The sequence below is a fragment of the Spodoptera frugiperda genome, chromosome 16, assembly GCF_023101765.2.
Source record: "Spodoptera frugiperda isolate SF20-4 chromosome 16, AGI-APGP_CSIRO_Sfru_2.0, whole genome shotgun sequence".
Classification (NCBI taxonomy): Eukaryota; Metazoa; Arthropoda; class Insecta; order Lepidoptera; family Noctuidae; genus Spodoptera; species Spodoptera frugiperda.
This window is the reverse complement of record NC_064227.1, coordinates 5,810,308-5,830,480: the sequence shown is the minus strand read 5'-3', so window position 1 is coordinate 5,830,480 and position 20,173 is coordinate 5,810,308. Positions and strand designations below refer to the sequence as shown.

The following is a 20,173-nucleotide window of genomic DNA, read 5'->3' as shown; positions in this document are numbered from 1 at the left end:
CATCTATCGAGCATGCGGACAACTCTGACAACATGACCGATATTTTTTTTTGTTATTAGCTGTGTAGGGATTTGTATAAACTTGTTTCTTTTTACAAAAAAATAAATAGATTTATTTTTATTTAAGGACGCGTTCTCAAATCTGACGTAAATAAGCTATTTTTCAGTACATATTACGACCAAAAGAAACTTAACTGAACATAACTAACAATTACAATAGATAGATCACTTCTTTATCTCCAAAAATATTGATTTGTAATGTGAAAAAAGTTATATTTTATTATTGCAAACACGATTTTTCTTTACCTCTTCACACAAAATTGACAAAAAAGGGTTGAGTTTAGGAACATTTTACTGCTACTACACGCATAATTCTGAATCTCAAAAAAATATCCCGGGGAAGCAGACATAATCAAAAATTATACTATAGGAAAAAATTACGAAAATATTACAAATTGTCTGGGAAATAAATAAAAGTTCCCGTTTAATTTTTCCTCCTATTTTGCTGTCAGACATCAACTTTAAAGCTTAGCAATAAGGGTTATTTTATTTGTTTACTATTTAGATTTATTAGATAGAAAATGTCAAATGAAATTTCAGTCTGCGCTCGAGCGCTGTCGTGGGTGGATGCTGCGTCGTCGCCTGTTACAAAAAATGGCCTTGAAAAAGATCGCTGTACGAGTACAAAATATTTGATATTATACTTCACAAACCAATCTTGATATTTTTACCGACTTCACAAAAAGGAGGAGGTACTATGTTCGGCTGTTTGTATGTCTGTACGAGCAACACTTTACTGAATATAGAATGTTTCGTTATATTATTTTGAACATGAGGTTAAATCAAAATCCAAGATGGCGCCGACAAGATTTGCCAACTTTCCAACATGGGTGTCATTTTCATGGTTTTTGGGGTCGCTTATTGTTAATTAGAATGTTATCAAAATGTTAATTTAATACAAGTAGCGCCATCTATTAGCCATTGAGGTAAAACTTTGTCTATGTATGAAACTATGAATGTCTATTGTAAGAACGTAATAAAACATGTCTGTTTGAAACCGCCAACTAACGACTTTTATTAGGTTATGGGCTACTCAGATTTTGCAAAGTAAATTAAAGTTATTGTGTGTTTTCGAGAGTTATTGTTAGTTTGTTAGTTTATTTTACGCGTGTGACATCAACTAATCAAGATGAACTCAAGTTTTCTTTCGAGTGTGCCAAAGCTCAAGGGTCGTGAAAATTATGACGACTGGGCGTTCGCCGTACAAAACTTGCTAGTCCTTGAGGACACGGACAAGTACCTCAAGCAAGAAGCAGCGGCGACAGATGCAGCACAGACAGTAGCAGATACCAGAGCACGTGCTAAATTGATCCTGACTATTGACGCATCATTGTTCGTGCACATAAAGGAGACGAAGACAACAAAGGAGTTATGGACAAAACTGAAAGCTCTATTTGATGATTTGGGGTTTTCAAGAAGAATTACTCTGTTACGTCATTTAATCTCCATCAGATTAGAAACATGTGAAAATATGACCAGTTACGTTACGCAAATTGTGGAAACTTCGCAACGATTAAGTGGAACTGGATTCATTATAAACGATGATTGGGTTGGGTCATTGTTACTAGCTGGTTTACCAGATAAGTTTATGCCAATGATCATGGCAATAGAGCATTCCGGGATGCAAATCACAGCCGATTCCATAAAAACAAAATTGTTAGATATGGAAAATGGCGGCTCAGTTGAAGCGAACGGAAATGACAACTCAGCGTTTATTGCACGAAGTTGGCAGAAGAAGAAACATAGTAAAGTTGGCAGCAATAGCAAACATGGCGGACCAACTCCGAATATCTATGCACCGAGTACGTCAATGTCAAACGACAGAAATAACAAAACAATAACATGCTACAAATGCAAACAATCTGGACATTTTATGTCTCAATGTCCATTTAAAAACGAAAAAACAGAGAAGAAAAAGCAAACAAATGCATTTAGTGTTGTTTTCTTGAGTGGTAACTTTAATAAATGCGACTGGTATATTGATTCGGGAGCCAGTACACACATGACTGCAAACGAAAGTTGGTTGACAAATAGGATGGATTCGTCAAGTTTACCTGAAATCACAATAGCAAACAACATGAAAGTGCCTGTATTATGTGCCGGCGACGTAAAAGTCACGACGAGTTACGGTTACGAGGTTACAGTAAAGAACGTGTTGTGCGTACCGACTCTTGCGACTAACCTACTATCAGTTAGTGAATTGATAAGAAATGGAAATAGTGTTGTGTTTGAACCCGGCCGATGCCTCATTAAAAACAGATTAGGCAATCTAGTTGCAGAAGCGGAACTTGTCAATAATGTATACAAGTTAATCTTGCAAAATGAGACATGTTTGTTGTCATCATCAACAGTAGATGGACAAACGTGGCATAGACGGCTTGGACATTTAAACAGCACAGATATGAACAAGATGAAGCAAGGTTTAGTCAATGGTATGGATTACTTGGACAAATTTGTGACAAGTAAGTCTCGCTGTGAAATTTGCTGTGAAGGGAAACAAGCTAGATTACCATTCTCGACTGGTACAAGAGCCACAGAAATCCTTCAGATTATACACTCAGACATCTGTGGACCGATGGAGTGCAAATCCATAGGTGGTGCAAGATATTTTTTACTGTTCATCGATGATTTTACTAGAATGACCTTCATATACTTCTTAAAGTATAAAAGTGAAACACTGACTTGTTTTAAAGAGTTTAAGTCAATGGTAGAGAACTTTCAAAACAGAAAAATAAAAATTTTGCGCACAGACAATGGATGTGAGTATTGTAACAATGATTTTAGAGATTTTTTGAAACATGAGGGGGTCATTCACCAAAAATCAAATGCTTACACACCAGAGCAGAATGGACTTAGCGAAAGAAGCAACCGGACTGTTGTGGAGAGAGCTAGATGCCTACTTTTCGAAGCAGAATTAGATAAAAAGTTTTGGGCTGAAGCCGCAAATACCGCGGTATATCTCAAAAACAGGTCTACAGCTTCAGGTATAGAAAAAACTCCATATGAGATGTGGTTTGGCAGGAAACCAGATTTGCAACATTTACGTGTATTTGGGAGTCCAGTGATGGTGCACACACCAAAAGAAAAAAGAGCCAAGTGGGACAGGAAATCAACAAAACATATACTTGTTGGTTATAGTGATAATGTCAAAGGTTACCGAATATACAACCCGGTAAATAACAAAGTCACCACTAGCAGGGACGTTATAATACAAGAAAAACCCCAGCGTCAAGAGACCGTGACTGTTTCCCTAGAAAGCACAGATTCAGTGGGGGAGTTGGTAGAGGAATCTGTGGTGAAACTTGAACCTGTGAACAAGTCAAGTTCTTCGGAATCTGATTACTTGGATGTTGAAGATGAAAGCTTAGAGTCAGAAGCTTATGGAGAAAACCTGAACATGGAACAGACTACTTCAGCTCCACAGAGCACAGAAGAAGCTTTAGATACACCACATGCAGGTTCTACCACACCAGTTCCAGAAGTAACAGAGAAACGTCAGAGAAGAAAGCCTGATAGATACGGTTTCGCCAACATGTGTTGTACAGCTACAGGAGAAGATGGACTGACATATGCAGAGGCTATCAGTGGGCCAGAGCGACTGATGTGGTTGCAGGCCATGACAGAGGAGCTGCAGTCATTCCAAGACAATCAAGCGTGGGAAGTTGTCGATACTCCCAGCAACGCGAGTGTAGTGCAGTGTAAGTGGGTGTTTAAGAAAAAACTGACTCAGACAATAAAGTGGTATATCGTGCGCGGCTTGTGGCCAAAGGATTTACCCAGAAGGCTGGTATTGATTACCAAGAGACCTTCAGTCCAGTGATTAGACATTCAACCCTGCGTTTGTTGTTTGCCATAAGTGTCCAGTTAGGCATGGACATCACTCATCTGGATGTGAAAACAGCTTTCCTTAATGGTCATTTAAAAGAAAGCATATTTATGCATTTACCTGAAGGTTTTCCCATGAATAGTTCAAATAAAGTTTTAAAGTTAAGAAAAGCTGTTTATGGATTAAAACAATCATCTCTAGCATGGTATAACAAGGTTGAGGAGATACTATGTAAATCAGGATTTAAAAAATGTAAATTAGAACCCTGTGTATTTGTTAATAACCATAGTGATAATAAGAAAACCATAGTTGGACTGTATGTCGATGATTTTTTAGTATTCTCAAACTGTAAGTCTGAATCTGATAATTTAATAGACATTTTGAGTAAAAAATTCAAAGTAAAGAATTTAGGTAGGGTAAGAAATTATTTGGGGATGAGAGTTGACAAAAGTACCAATGTAGTAACTTTGGATCAAGAAAGGTATATAGACCAGTTGCTTGAAAAGTTTGATATGTCTGAATGTCATGCAGTAGAAACTCCTATAGAATGTAAATTAAATGTTAATAAGTCTAATGTATGTGAAGAAAGGCTGCCTTTTCAAAAATTAATAGGTAGCTTAATGTATTTAGCTGTTCTAACTCGTCCTGATATTGCCTATTCAGTCAGTTATTTAAGCCAGTTTAACAACTGTTATTCTTATGTACACTGGAATTATGCAAAAAGAATTCTGAAATATTTGTCACAGACTAAGACCTATTGTTTAAAATATTCCAAAGAAAGTGCAGGACTTGTAGGTTTTGTAGATGCTGATTGGGCAAGTGATGCCACTGACAGACGCTCATATACTGGTTTCTGTTTCACTAAGTCAGGTTCTGCAATTTCTTGGGAGAGCAAGAAACAAAGAACTGTTGCTCTTAGTAGTTGTGAAGCAGAATATATGGCTTTGTCAGAAGCATGTCGTGAAGCCATATATTTACAGAAGTTAGAGTTTGAAATAATTGGTACTTATAATAAAATTGTTTTGTACAATGACAGTCAGAGTGCATTAAAGTTGGCAAATAATTATCAGTCACACAAAAGGTCCAAGCATATTGATGTCAGGTACCATTTCATTAGAGAAGTTTTGAGAAATGATATAATTGAAGCTAGATATTTGTCAACAGCTAACATGCCTGCTGACTTGCTAACCAAGGGTCTGCCAAGTGTTAAACATTACAAGTTCATGAAAGATCTTGGAATTGTTAATTTAGAATAGCCAGGGCAGAACTGTATATTTCTTGTTTTGTTGCTTATAAAAGGCATCTTTTTAATCTGTTGTTTTACCTCTCCACTATGTGTAATACTCTGAAAAAGTTGTTATTTTGATAAAGTGGGGATGTTAATTAGAATGTTATCAAAATGTTAATTTAATACAAGTAGCGCCATCTATTAGCCATTGAGGTAAAACTTTGTCTATGTATGAAACTATGAATGTCTATTGTAAGAACGTAATAAAAAACAGTCTGTTTGAAATCGCCAACTAACGACTTTTATTACTTATAGCGAATATGGAGTCAAAATCAAAATCCAAGATGGCGCCGACAAGATTTGCCAACTTTCCACCATGGGTGTCATTTTCATGGTTTTGGGGTCGCTTATAGCGAATATGGAGTCAAAATCAAAATCCAAGATGGCGCCGACAAGATTTGCCAACTTTCCATCATGGGTGTCATTTTCGTGGTTTTTGGGGTCGCTTATAGCGAATATGGAGTCAAAATCAAAATCCAAGATGGCGCCGACTAGATTTGCCAACTTTCCATCATGGGTGTCATTTTCATGGTTTTTGGGGTCGCTTATAGCGAATATGGAGTCAAAATCAAAATCCAAGATGGCGCCGACTAGATTTGCCAACATTCCATCATGGGTGTCATTTTTATGGTTTTTGGGGTCGCTTATAGCGAATATGGAGTCAAAATCAAAATCCAAGATGGCGCCGACTAGATTTGCCAACTTTCCATCATGGGTGTCATTTTCATGGTTTTTGGGGTCGCTTATAGCGAATATGGAGTCAAAATCAAAATCCAAGATGGCGCCGACAAGATTTGCCAACTTTCCATCATGGGTGTCATTTTCATGGTTTTTAGGGTCGCTTATAGCGGATATGGAGTCAAAATCAAAATCCAAGATGGCGCCGACTAGATTTGCCAACTTTCCATCATGGGTGTCATTTTTATGGTTTTTGGGGTCGCTTATAGCGAATATGGAGTCAAAATCTAAATCCAAGATGGCGCCGACAAGATTTGCCAACTTTCCACCATGGGTGTCATTTTCATGGTTTTTGGGGTCGCTTATAACGAATATAAAGTGAAAATCTAAGTTCAAGATGGCGCCGACATAAATATATAAATGACCATGCCAGATTCTGTCCCACTTAATTTCATCAATGTACAAAAAATGTAAATTAATCAAAATTATGCAATGAAAATAAGACCCTTGGTTACTTAATTATTATTCTGATAAACTTGCGGATAAAAATTAGGAAATAAAAAGAATTTTAAAAACCCAAGGCCTATTTCCTGTATTTATCGCGACCCTCTGCGTTTCTTAGTACGCTTGCACAAGGAACAAAACGAGTCATTCAATAAAAAAAAAGATTTATTAATGTAATGTGTACGAATTTTAATATGAATTTGGTTTTAATACATACTGCTAGTTATTTTTTTTTATAATATATATTATAATGAATGCATATTATAATTATGATTTCGTGTTTGAACGTTAGTGATTAGATGTAACGAAACCTCATTGGCGTGCGTGTGTCATTATGTCCAAAAAGTCATTATTTGACATTCGCTCTGTCTGTTCTGTTTACATTGTTGTTTCGTTATGATTATGAATTAAAGTAGGATTACTAAAGGTGATATTGGTGATGAGTGATGACATTCCTTCCTTTCATAGCTAAACACCCTATGATAGCATTGTAATTTAATTATTTCTACCATTATAACTGCAATTAACCTAACCTAAATGTAATATTTTATACTTAGATTCATATAGAAACCGCAAGATCTAAAGGCTTTTAATCATGTTTTTAGTTATCACTAATAGAGCAGCAATAGAATGCTACATTTGGCATGTCTGTACACTATATTTTTTTGGTGGGACAAAGCTCTATAGAGATTCTGGCATTGTCATTTTTCGACATGAGTGTCATTGTTGTGGTTTTTGGGGTCGCTAATATCGAATACGGAGTGAATCATTCGATTTTATAAAAATTGTCTTCTTCCGGAATTAATTGACCCAAGACAGGCAAGAAATATGAATTTACGGGCTCATTCCTCGCATATTCAAACAAATATCGTGAAAATAAAGAATTGATGTTTAATTTATTTTATGTATTTTCTTTGTTTCACCCAGGTCTTGTCACGTTCGTTACCATAATTGTTTTTTTTTATCTTGGCGACCCCGAAAACCATTGATATAAAACCATAATAAAATATACAATGTGATAGGGGTGAGACTTCTAACCCGTTAAGGCTGAGTTCTACATCTAATTTTATCGACAAAAGTCGGGGGTCGAAGGGCCCTCTTAAAATTATGGCAATTTTAATATTTTTTTTACTTTTTTTGATATCAAAGGTTGTATGCGTCGTAGAAACAAAAAAACGACAAACGGTAGCTAATAACCTTGGCTAACTAATTCATTACTTTTTTCAAATGTTTGATAATGTTTTGGTGAGAAAAAAATCATTTGTGAATTATTTTTACCGAAAAAATCACAATTTTTCAATATTTTCAATTAGGGGTTCAAGCCCCCATATTATTTTTTTTGTCGATAAAATTAGATGTAGTACTCAGCCTTAACGGGTTAGAAGTCCCACCCCTATCACATTGTAGATTAAAAAAACTTAAAAACATGTTTTTGTGATGAACCGAACAAAATAATTTTAATATTAATACTAACAGTAGGCGGAAAATTTTGTATTGTTATGAGAATAATTATAAAAGATATGGCGAAAAAGTGCTCATCACGCTAAATATCTTTTCTTGAAAGTATATTCAAATCTCTTCAGGTTCGGCTGGGCTGGAGTCCATGTCAGGGATTCTACATCCTCGATTTTCGTATGGCGCTAAAATGTGCTCATCACGCTGAACAACTTTTCTTAAGATAGTATATTCATATCTCTTCAGGTTCATCTGGGCTGTTAAGTGTCCACGTCAGGGATTCCTGACCCTTGATTAATTTCTACGAGGTATTAATTTGCCACCGGTCCTTGATAAGTCTACAAAGTTTGAACGAAATCGGTCCGTTTAAAATGGGTAAAAATCGAGTTGGAAGAGGTCGGTTACATAGAAACATACAAACAAACACACATACATACATACATCCTTTATATATGAAACTAAATAAAAGCATGTAAAAAGTTAGTTTTGCGTTGGCACCATTTGATTTTTGATTTCGAACGCTTACTTTCCGAAAACTATGAAAATGACACCAATCGAATAATCCGAGCCCAAATTCGGCACTGAACGGAATTGAACAACAGATAACACAAAACATTTGAGTCTACGCACGCACTAAACAAAATAAAAATATTAAAAAAGAAAGTAAGAAAATATTCAAACTTTCAAAGTATCAAGTTCATTTTGTCATAATTTCCGCAGCTATCCGTGCGTATGTGTGTATTGTCGAGAGTCGTGTCAATGTAGTGATGCGATTCGATACCTGTCAATTATGAGAACGCGTCCTTAAAGCTTTTAAATGTTACGAAATCTAGATAGCAGTGCGATTTATTTTTACCTGTGTCGCCATCTATCGGGCGCGTGGACAACTAACACTAACATCATGGACAGCCATTTTCTTTTTTGTTTTTTGTTACGTAGATTAAAAATGTTGCTTTTGCATTATGAGACAATGATAATTATTTAAAGCTTCTACTGGGCCGATAGCTAAATATGGCTTTTTTGTAGGGGACAAACGAGGAGATGGGAGTTATAAGCTATTTTCATGAAGGTTTGAAGATCATCATGTGCCCAAACTTACCCCCTCACTGTGTACCGTATAAAGGTACTGCTGTAGAAGACGTACGGCATCTTCAGCTCCCAACCCAGTGTGTGGCCGAAGAAGCGCTTCATCAACCGCGCTGAAGCCCAGGAGTAGGTATACGCCTTCAGGTAACTTGTATTCACCTGGAAATGTGATAATGTGGGTTTAAAAAAATATTATAGCTTTCGTGAGACATACTTAATTCATTATTATGTTATCGTTATTCACGTAACTGTTTGACAAGGAACTTGGTTAGTTTCAAGCCATGCTAGAGGCTCATTTTTATGAGCAGCATTCGCGCGACAATCGCGCTGCTACAGTGTGGCGAGTGGAGTTCCTCATCAAACAGCTACGTGAGTAAGTCGATAACATAATTTGTGTCTATTATTTTGGAAAGGTGAAAAATTAAAAAAAAAACAGACGGAATTAAAAAGACTATTAATATGTGTGTGTGTTAGTAACAGAGCTCCAAGAAGCTAATGGTGCTTTTATTAGTACTTAGGCTACTATAACTACTAGTATATTGCCATTTCAGGGCCTATGAACTTTCTGCCAGTATAAAAAGGATAGTGGGGTGTGTTTCTTAAAGTGACACAGTTCTGCACATTTATTTCTTTAGCCAACAAGATTTTGTAAAGTATGGTGCAGTTTTTACCTACTTAAAAAATCTGAGTGACCGTGTATTTGGTTATAGCTCTCAGTGGCATAGTATTATTAGTCTAAGTAACTTTGTACTATTTTAAATAGTGATTCTTGTGCCTGCATTACTTCTCATTGCTTGCCTTGTGCCAACCATTAGAAAAATGTACCAAAAATAATGACAGACACAGTTTTTACCTTTAACCTTACCTGGATTAGGCCTCATGCAGATGAAAGACCCAGAATAGCAGTAGCATCGTCCTCTGTAGGCCTGGTAGGCTGGTGCGGCATGAGAGTAGTGGGCCAGGCGCGAGGAACATGGGGCTCGAGGCACACAGGCCACCTTGCAGGACACCTGGAGAGTGGCCTCACAGACGCACAGGTCCGTGCATTCTGCGAGCTCAGCTGATCGGTATAGCTGGAATTTTTAAGGAGTGATGTTAGTTTTGGTTGTAGGACGTGGAAAATAAAGTGAAGATCGAGATTGATGTGCTATTGGAAAGGAGTACACGAGAAGTATAATATGAATGGAGGTCACTCGTCTCGAGGGAAGCACAGTCTTGGCGATAATCAGCGGTAACGATTATAACTCAGAAACAAGCTCCGAAAAGAAATATAGAATGGGATGCAGATTGTTTAAGATGGTTTGCTTATTGATAATAATTAATTGTGTACGAGTAATAAAATGGAGAACTCTCGACACGTTTCTACTGTCAGTGAAAACTACATTCTTCAAAGCAAATAATTTCTGTGAATATCAAGAAACACATACTAATCAATACTTACTCGTCGAGTTTCACCCATTTTGATGTACTGCGCCTGATCATCACTCTCAGGCTTCTTAACGATGCAGTATTTAGTCGGTTCCAGCGTAGTAGTCGGTCTCGGAGTGGTCGTAGTAGTCGTAGTGGTCGTAGTAGTCGTCGTCGTAGTTGTCGTAGTCGTAGTGGTCGGGGTCGTAGTTGTCTCCGTCGTAGTCTCTATCACGGGTTCGGAGATTTGCGCCACTTCGTTGGGCCCTATCGTCTGTTCTGACATTGTCGTTATTGGGCTCAACTCTTCACGGTTCTCCTGTAATGGTTGTAGCAGGTTTGTGAGTGTGGGTTAAGGTAAGCGTCCACAGACCCGCATCGTACGCATCGCACGCATTCCGTATGCCATCATCGGTATGCATCGCATGTAGGCATTGCCGATGATGCGGTCCGTACGATGCGGATCAGTGGACGCAGTTGTATGAGTTTCTATACAAGACAAACTAAAATCTGTTGCATGCGATGCCCACGATGCGGGCCTGTGGACGCGTACCTATAGGCAGAATCTTGATTTATTGATTGCTTGATAGTGGTTGAATATTTTTTAACGTTACACACTTATGGAATAATTGTGCCTTTGATATATAAAAGTTATTAGTTAAAGATAGGCTCGTAAGGTTTAAATATAGGATTATTTTTAAATCTAAAATAGACGTAATTAAGACTTCAGATTTTCACGGATACCTAAAATCTTCACAAATAAATTTATTTTCTTCTGGAAATAGGTATGTATTATTAAACTGGTAATTACCTGAATACTATCAATCTGAGAGCTCTTATCCTGCGTGGTATGGCGATGGTGGTGCGTGGTGGTTCGATGGTAGGTGGGGGACTCCGGCGCCACCGTGATGTAGCGGATACCGTTGTCGAATGGCGTGGTCGTCATCAGGGGGCCGTAGGTCTTCATGTGGTAGTCGCTTTGAGATTCCACTGGAATTTTGTGATGATGGATTAGAGATTTAAGGGGAACTAGGTTAATTGAGGTAGGAAGAGCCAAGTCGGCTCGACTGGAGTGATACCACGGCTTCACACACTGACGTGAAACAATGTGCGTTGTGTTTCGTTGTGAGGTTACCCAGAGGCTCAATTACCCCTCTTCCCAATCTCCGATTCCCCAGCAATCCTTAAATTCTTAATTCTAAAAGGTCGGCAATGTACTTGTAACGCCTCTGGTGTTTCGGGTGTCCATGGGCGGCAGCGATTGCTTACCATCAGGTGCACCGTAATGCTCATTTACCGGTTTATACCATTAAAAAAATCTTTTGAAATGATCTGGTCAAGTAATCCTAAAAATTGAAATCTGTCAACTGTGGAACTTTATACTGGAGGTCAGGAGATTGGTTCTTAGATGCTTTTTCTTTAAAACGTAGCGCCTCACTTTGTTTACTCCTGTGTTGTGGGTACATGATACCAAGGTTTGGTACAAGAATTTGTTAATCACAAAAAGGGTACTAAAACTGTGACACGTGACTTTTTCTTCTTTTTTTTCTTTCTTTTCAAGCCTTGTCCTACCAAAAATGTCTTAGATTCTACTGTCTACATAACAAGAAGCCAGCTCACCAACGCAAGGGTTTAGCCAAAGCAGTCGTTGCCACCCAAGGCAGTCATACAGCTGGGCGAAGTCAGTTCCACGGCAGGCACACGCTGCTCGCAGTTGGGTGCCCAGCACTGCAACCACTGCTGCTCTGCAGGCGGCTGGAGATCCTGCACAACCTTGGGTGACGGCGTCCACTGCACACCATTGCTCGTAGTTTTCTAGGCGGATCCTGGAAAAAAAAGATCTGAATTGAGTACTTCCTCCTTTTTTGAAGTCGATAAAAATTGAGTGATTTAGTTTTAGGTACAAAGGCAGATGATTATTTTAATATATTCGACATGTATTTATTTTCAATTTTCTTACAAAAACAAGTACTTTCGACGATATATTAATTTGAAATATCGCATGACGTCACTTTTAAGTACGTTTTATACTCAAAAGTGACTTTCTTAGCTCCGACTCCTAAAACTGAATAATTTTATTTAAGTATTGTTTTCTTACATGATACAATACATGTCTAATATTTATTCATTATTTAACTGACAGACTTAACAGATTTTTAATTTTCATACCTCGTCATCATTTGATCATTTCATTGTTTTGAAAAGTCGAAACACGAAACCAAGTACCAACATCACAACAACATACAACGAAACCTCAAACATTGAAAATCTCGCAATATCTTTGCTGACAGCAAAATCCATGGGAATTCCCAGCCCTAACATGATCGTTAGCGAGTGTTATGGGATCGCCACGGATCCAATCGAGTGGATCTTGGCTTGTGCTAGAAAACATAGATAGGTATTTCACTTTGGTGAAACGACTTTAGGTTTTTCTCTTTCTCGGTGAAATTTAACACAGGAGACAAAATGACTGAAGCCTTTTTGGGGTCTAGCTAGCGTCTAGATTTTTGGGGAAAAAATTAGGGAGTGTGGAATTTTTACCGCACTAAAACTTTCCCAGTGGCCACCATCTGCACCTAAAGGAGACACCGGGTTCGAATGACTGATGCCTAAAGGCATAAAAAGAGATTGCAACAACTGGAAGAAGCCCAGTCGTCAAACATAATGGAAATAATTAAAAATAAATGGGTCCTATATGTGAACTGCTATATTTGCTTCCAGTAATATTCACACTAACAACTACTCAATTCAATTGAACAAAACACAAACATCATGATCTACTAAATCCTCTTAACATCACGAACCATGGCTGTCCACCGTCCCATCTTCATCCCATCAATCACAGTCATTACATCGATACACTGCTCGTGATGTCCAATCAACTAGGCACCACAATTGGAATGACTAAGGCCGGCCTAATTCGGAGCCTGTTTCTAGATTGGCTCCTGTATGTGGTCATTGTGATTTGGACCTTATTGGATTGGATTGCCGTCAATTGTGATTTGATATTTGCTTGTAGATTTTTGTGAAGGAGCGTTCGGTATAACATGTCTATGTTTCTTTCTCTCTCTTGAGTTCTTTTTTTAAATAATTGTTTTGTGAAAGACATTGAAAGAAATGACTTGCTCTTTAAGCTTTAAAGAGTGTTTAGTTTCCGCGATTATAGTTAAATAAGAACCTAATTATGTTTAATTTTAAAGTACATTTTAGTATTGTGTTCCTTGAAGGCGAGTTACGCAGGTATTCCACATTGGGCACCCGTTGAAATGGTACTTAAGCTAATGGCACCTGAGAGGTTCCACTTACGGCACCTATAGGTATTTTTCGTGGGTGCCATTTATGGGACATTTTTTAATTTTATTAATATACACAACTGCTCTGTGCTATGTACCCATCACTTGATGAATGGATATATTAAACACTCTACGGATCATATTCGATATTATTTAACATGCTGAGAAACGTAAACTTCTCAACACTAGTATCTACCTGACTCGAGTTAAACCCCTGAATGCTATCAAGGTCATAGTTAAGAATTGTCATTATTGCAGTAATAATAGGATTCATTTGATAACAATTGTAATAAGTTTCCTTTTTATACTTCCCCCTATTTGTTACTTGTTTTCGCAGAAGAAGAAGAAGACATACGAACCTGCATTCCGGCTCTTCCCTGCAGGCATGCGCAAGAGTGTGGCAGGCGGGGAGTGGGGAGCCCACAGCTGGACGCTGCGCACACGACGGATGGAGACGTTCCTGAGCGTTCATGCACGAATCCTCGCGATTGTCAGTTTTCCTGGGGATCATAGTAAGATTTTTGAAGCTGTGTTTGAAAGTATTTTAGTTAATTTAGATATATAGAAGGTAAGAGCATTTATTAGAGAAACAGTTTGAACGCTTTAAGCGTTTAAGGGCGTTTTTCCACCACAGATGTACTATGCTACGTTGCTGTGAATGCGTGGGGCTTCCACCAATCATATTAATTGATACACATAGCTTAGCACTGGTGGGAACGGACTCAGATAAGTTATGTTTATAAAACACGGTAAGATGCGTTCAATGGATGGCTTCCCTACTATCGATATATAGCATACTCAAGCAGCGCATCTTCCTTACTCGATCTGTGCATCTTCCTCGCACAGCTACGTAGCTTAGTATCAGTGTTGGAAACAGTCACATACTTTCACAGCTTACATCTCTAAGTAAAGCTTTTGATTGTGAACACTTTGAAGTTTAATAATACTTTTGAAGTTAAATCCTCCGTTTTATATAGCTCATAATGTTGTCCCTTAGAACATTAAATATCAAATGTTACTATTTTCCTCCAATTAGAAATGGGAAGTCAATAGTCATCAACACAGCACTATTCTAAACTTCGTGTAATTACTTAGGATTAAAAAAAAAACATAAACTACAATAAACATTTAATTTAAGTAACAACTTCTTTTATAAAATTGCATCCTGTGCTCGGCAGTCACGCCTGAGACCACTCAACAAATGACACTCTGCTATATTTCCTGAAACTACTTCATCATCATCTTAGGAAATAAACGCGCTATCTTTCATTATATTATTATGCAAAAAAGATAGTTCCTTTTTTAGGTATCGGAGAGCCATGCTTCGGCACGAATTGGCCGACTCGACGAAGTGATACCACGGCCACACAGAAAACCGCAAAACAACGCTTGCGTTGTGTGAGTGAGGTTACCGGAGGCTCCTTCTCAATTTTCCCAATTCGCCAAAAACCCTTAAATTCCTAACCCCCATAAAGCCGGCAAGCACTTGTAAATCTCTAGTGTTTCGAGTGTCCATGGACGGTGGCGATTGCTTACCATCAGGTAATCCTTTTGCTCGTTTACCGGCCTAAACCATAATTAAACAAACCTAAAAGAAAATAGCAGGAATAATTAATAAAAAGGTAACAAAACTCACTTGCAAAGACAGAAAGCGATCTCAGTATTCCAATGTACTCCGGTTTTCCGATAAAATCCCCTGAGAGCTGCCATGCACCCTTCCCGGTCACAATCGCTCGTATGACACTTCTGCAGCACAGGAGTCAAAGAAGTCACGCACTCGCTGTCCTTGATGCAAGCGTCCAACGCCACGTGGCACGTAGACTGAAGAGCCACCTTCTCATCACCTGGTTTACCGTTTTCCTTTCCAATTCTCTCTGTAGGTTGTGGTCATGTGTTAGTTGTAGTGTTGTCTGTTCGTGTTCATTGTCATAAAGATGTTTTAAAAGGTACAAAACCTTTTACAAAAGGTACGAGTAAATCAGTGTTCACAATACTAAAGTCTGAAATGATTACACAGCAACGATTTGTTAGGAAACTTGAATTAGCCCATCAATGTTTGTTTACGTAAAACATGCCAATCATTCTCGAAATCCAGAGTAATTACTTTGCGAATCAACTTTTACGTCCAAAGAGGCTGTAACGAAATTGTTTAGGGTTTTCAAAACATCATTTAAATAGGTTTTGGGGTTAATTTAGTAAGTTTAATACTTTTGATGTTATGTTTCATACTTTTGATGGAATGCCAATCAATTTTTGGGATATATATCGTTCGTTAGTCTACGCGTTTTAACCGGTTTACTTTATATTTTAGTTTATTTAGTTATTTTATTATTTAAGAAGACATTAATCTAGTTTAGCCAGACACTATTTATTATTTCACCATTAATTCTCCCTAAACACCTAAATTATGAAAACGTTAAAGAAAAAGTGCTTCTAAGACGCAGTTTATTTAAACGCAATAGTAAATATAAAATAAATAAATACATTGTAAAAAATAAATAAACGACAAAATTATTAATGGAACATAAAATAAAAGGAATCGTTATATCGGAGTGTGGGTATATGCTCATGCTTATTATATAAATATAATTTACATCGTGTGGATACAAATTGAGAATAATAATAATATTATGGAATACAATGTGTGAGAGAACGATAAAAAATTACGTGTCGTGAATAAACACGATGAGATTGCCAATGAAATCGATATAATCAGTATGAAAAATCTTACGTCAAATACAAGCGTTATCTGAATAAATCGGACATGCTTTCAAATTACGTAATTCTCTGTGTGAGGCAAAAACTCCATGAGATATTTGTGCCGTTTTAAAGTTAAATATGAATAGAATATTTAATGGGTACATGCATAGTGGACCGTGTACGACTATAAATAAATAACAGTTCTTTCCAAATGTATTTGTGCTACACCCGATCGATGTGGACAGGTCACACCCGTGGAACATGAATCTTGAGCGTAATTTGCAAAGCTTCGCGGAGATCCTCGTCTCTAAGCGTTCTCGCTAAATCGCTCCTTTACAAACTATATTGTCTACGAATTTTCGGATCAGGAAAGGAAGCACTCGAGGGCTCTAAAGCTAGTCGTCCCTTCTAGTCATTGTCTCTACGCAAAGCTTTACTTCGTGTCCGGTTAGGTTTCTATCATTTACTATAAAACTGTGGAGGATTTCTAAACTAAAGTGCTCGGATTACGGGGGTCGAAACAATAAGGGGGTAAAGAGCACTCAGAATAGTAACATGGAGGTGCTAAAGAAATGAATCAGATCACCCATGTACCAATGGTTTCCTAAAACCGTCTAGTATTGTACAGTTGGGAAGCTCGAAGTGATGTGACTTACGATATCTATGGTTAGTTGTACTGTCTGTTATAAATGTGTTTCTTTTTTTGTACCACCTCTTACTTTGGTTGCGTCAACTAATCTTTTTGTATCTCTTATGCTAGACATCAATAACAGTGTAACAGATAGAAAGTGTGGTGGACTACCGACAGGAAAAAGATTAGTCAACGCACTGATATACCAACGCCATACGTACGGTTCTCATCAATGTATCCTGGCCCGTAGACTGTCTTGGTCGCGTACAAGGGATCTTCGCTCCCCCCCGGCTCATGGTTCCAGCGGTGGTAATGGTGCCCGTGAGGGTTGTAGTGAGGGCTCGCATAACGGTGGATGTGCGTCATAATTTTGTCCGGAGCAATCAGGTTCCCATCATGTGTTATTGACATTCCGCCGATCCACGAAGTCACACCGGTCCCATTTCGATTCGCGATTCTTCCATCCGACATCAGCTTTACTGGAATTTCATCCATCGAATCGCTTAGCTGAGGCAAGCTCGACGATCGAGCCATAGCGCGACGGGACTCCGAAATCGTAACATCAGAGGCGATCGCGCCGGTCGATCGACGTACATCGATATTTAGAAAAAACTGACCTTACGGACGGTAAATATAAAAATGACAATCCAATACAAAACAACGATTAAATCGCAAACGTTACGACATTTAACGGGCAAAAATGAAAAATTTCCAACGATTTAGAAAATGTCCCGGTAAAGAAATGATTAGCAAAGCCTCCCCGGTTGGCAGTCCCGCTCGAACTATTTTCAAAGCCAGTCTATGCCGCGCAGTAACCATAGAGATCGTAGAAAAATAGGAGATGCAGAAAGAAAACATGCAGACATGCGCAATTCAAGATTCCACAATAGACTTTCAGTCTAACACAGCAGCACGAGTGAAAGTCTACGATGGTGTAAATAGGAAAAGGAGAGCAACCATCTATAAAGCATGCAGGCATAAAGTAGGAGCGGATTTCCATTAAATATTCATTAAAATCATTAAGGAGACTTAAAAGCTAACTCCGCACTCACTAAGTATGTAGCTAATTGAAATTCTATTCAGATCCTTATTATTAAAATTGGGTCAGCCTTCACTAAGTTTTAAGTTCTCAGAAAAATTCTAGAATTTCAAATTGTTAAAGCCGTGTCTTTTGAAAGAAAGCTGAGACGTTAATTTGTATATTCTAAATTGTGACGTTCCGTGTAATATTTTATAAAAACCGCTAAGAATGTAAAGAATTTTAAAACTTTTGCTATAGTGTATCGGCAGCCATTTTCTGGTAGACTTGATTGTTGGCACGTATAGCCACGCTCCTACCTTACGAAGCGTAGTGCGAAGCGTGCAGTGCGAGAGGCGACGGAATCCGACAGACACATAGAAAGAGAGAAGATGAAGAGAGGGTGCGGCGGCGGCTCACCGTGGCGGGGCCGAGGGGGGCGCGGGGAGAGGAGGGCGGCGCGCAGGAGGCTCGCGGCCGCGGCGCGAGTCATCAGCCGCGTGCCGTTCTCGGTGAGTAGCAGGATGGTACCGTCGGGAGCAGCGTAGCGTGTGAGCGCCGGCGCGCGCGCAGTCGGGCGGCGGGGCGCTTCAAACAGCGCCCGAACCGCCGGCGGGCAATCGCCCCACGCCGCCGCTGCCCCACAACCACGTTACCAACAAACACTACCACCCACCACCTCTGCTCGCTCACCCACCGCACTACGAACACCCTCAAGGGAGCTGACTCCCTTGAGAGTACTCAAGAAACCAGGTAGACGTGACTAGGGTTGTGTGTGCCGCCCCGAAAGACGATACTGACAAAGACCGATTACCGAAGGCCGAAGGTGTTGGAAGCCAAGAGTTGAGGTAACTGCGGGCATTTGTACGGTGTGTGGTCAGGAGTACACTAAAAAGAAGCTAGTGTCCAGTGAAACATAAAGTTGAAACAGCCTTGTGTGGTAAAGTAGTGATCTAAGTCAATCCTAAGGCCTATGCATCTAAGTTGTGTTCAAATAAAATAGGCACGTATAACAAAGTAATGGAAAACGAAATCAAATACGTAAAACAACTAAGTAAACACGTTGACGGCTATTTGAAAGTGAGTCTAGTACTCCTTCAGAAGCATTTTATAGTGTAGTGTTATTGTTTTGTTGTTATTTATGTATTGTTTTATGCTGTACGTTTTGTAGACCCGTGTCGTATGTTTAAACAACATTATTCTTTTTAGTACAATAGCTTACATTAACATAACATCTATAGAACATATAATTGTTGATGGTGTCCCTCAGGGATGGATCTTAGGACCAGTGTTTATACATTACATACATACATCAAGACAGGTTTTTGATAAGTGTCACTTATATTACGCGTGTACCTATGCGTTGCCAGTTTAAACACTTAAAGCTATTGCTAGTTAGTTTCATATTATTGATTTCACGAGTTCTGAGTGCATAGTTTTACAAACAACCTCATTAAAATAGAAATACACGATATAATATTTACAAAAATCATATTTTTGTTATAACTTTCGTGAGACATACTAAATTAATACAATCGCCGCGTCGCGGAATGCTGCTCATGAATATGAGCCTCTATCATGGCTGGAAACTAGTCGAGTTCCTTATCAAACAGTTACGTGAGTAAGTCGATAACATAATAATTGAAAGACATATTACTGAAAATGGACAAAGACAAAAATAATTCCTAGAAAACACGGATAAGTAACCTAGTAACCATACCAGTATCAGTACGAATAGCAAACAAAACATGAGCACCAGCTATTTTTCTATTTCCCAACAAAATGTTGGAATAACACCGCTAACGGCTTGTCATTTTCAGATTACGTCGAACATAACAATACAGTTTGAAAGGTATTTTTCACCGAACGCCCCGGTTCGGATATTTCCCCCCCAAAGCTTGATAGCTGGAGTAATTTGTACAGATGTATGTTCCCACGTCGTAGCAGCCATGTTAAATTTTAAACTTTGAACAAACATAGAGTGTCTTTCTCGTTTGTAAATTAAAATTTTTAAATGAGGCGTTAAATAATTTAATCCAATGTAGTTTGGTGTTTGAAGACTTTTTTTGGTTTTTTATTGATAGGTAACATAAAGGTAACGAACTTAAAAGGCTGCGGTTCGAAAAGCAGGAGTAGGAACGGGGTGATTTTTAGTCAGTAAGAGTGACACTCTCTCTCGCCTCGCCCAAGGCGGGAGAAGTCATAGGATGATTTCCTCCCTTTAAAAA

The 20,173-nt window shown here is 38.5% G+C and overlaps 1 protein-coding gene across 6 annotated transcripts in view; it reads right to left on the bottom strand.

Moving 5' to 3' along the window:
- The window catches only part of LOC118280573 (uncharacterized), a 226,679-nt gene that overhangs the window by 2,790 nt on the left and 203,716 nt on the right, over window positions 1-20,173 (bottom strand). For 4 of the 6 annotated variants that reach the window (XM_035600672.2, XM_035600673.2, XM_050699489.1 and 1 more), the window contains 9 exons: window positions 18,366-18,581; window positions 17,149-17,406; window positions 15,233-15,470; window positions 13,956-14,096; window positions 11,924-12,129; window positions 11,115-11,293; window positions 10,338-10,622; window positions 9,762-9,969; window positions 8,910-9,055 (listed from right to left, as the gene is read on the bottom strand). In XM_035600672.2, the coding sequence (XP_035456565.2) occupies window positions 8,910-9,055; window positions 9,762-9,969; window positions 10,338-10,622; window positions 11,115-11,293; window positions 11,924-12,129; window positions 13,956-14,096; window positions 15,233-15,470; window positions 17,149-17,406; window positions 18,366-18,581 (1,877 nt within the window). The remainder of the gene's footprint in view (window positions 1-8,909; window positions 9,056-9,761; window positions 9,970-10,337; window positions 10,623-11,114; window positions 11,294-11,923; window positions 12,130-13,955; window positions 14,097-15,232; window positions 15,471-17,148; window positions 17,407-18,365; window positions 18,582-20,173) is intronic. The other 2 variants (XM_050699490.1, XM_050699491.1) reach the window with 2 other exon arrangements.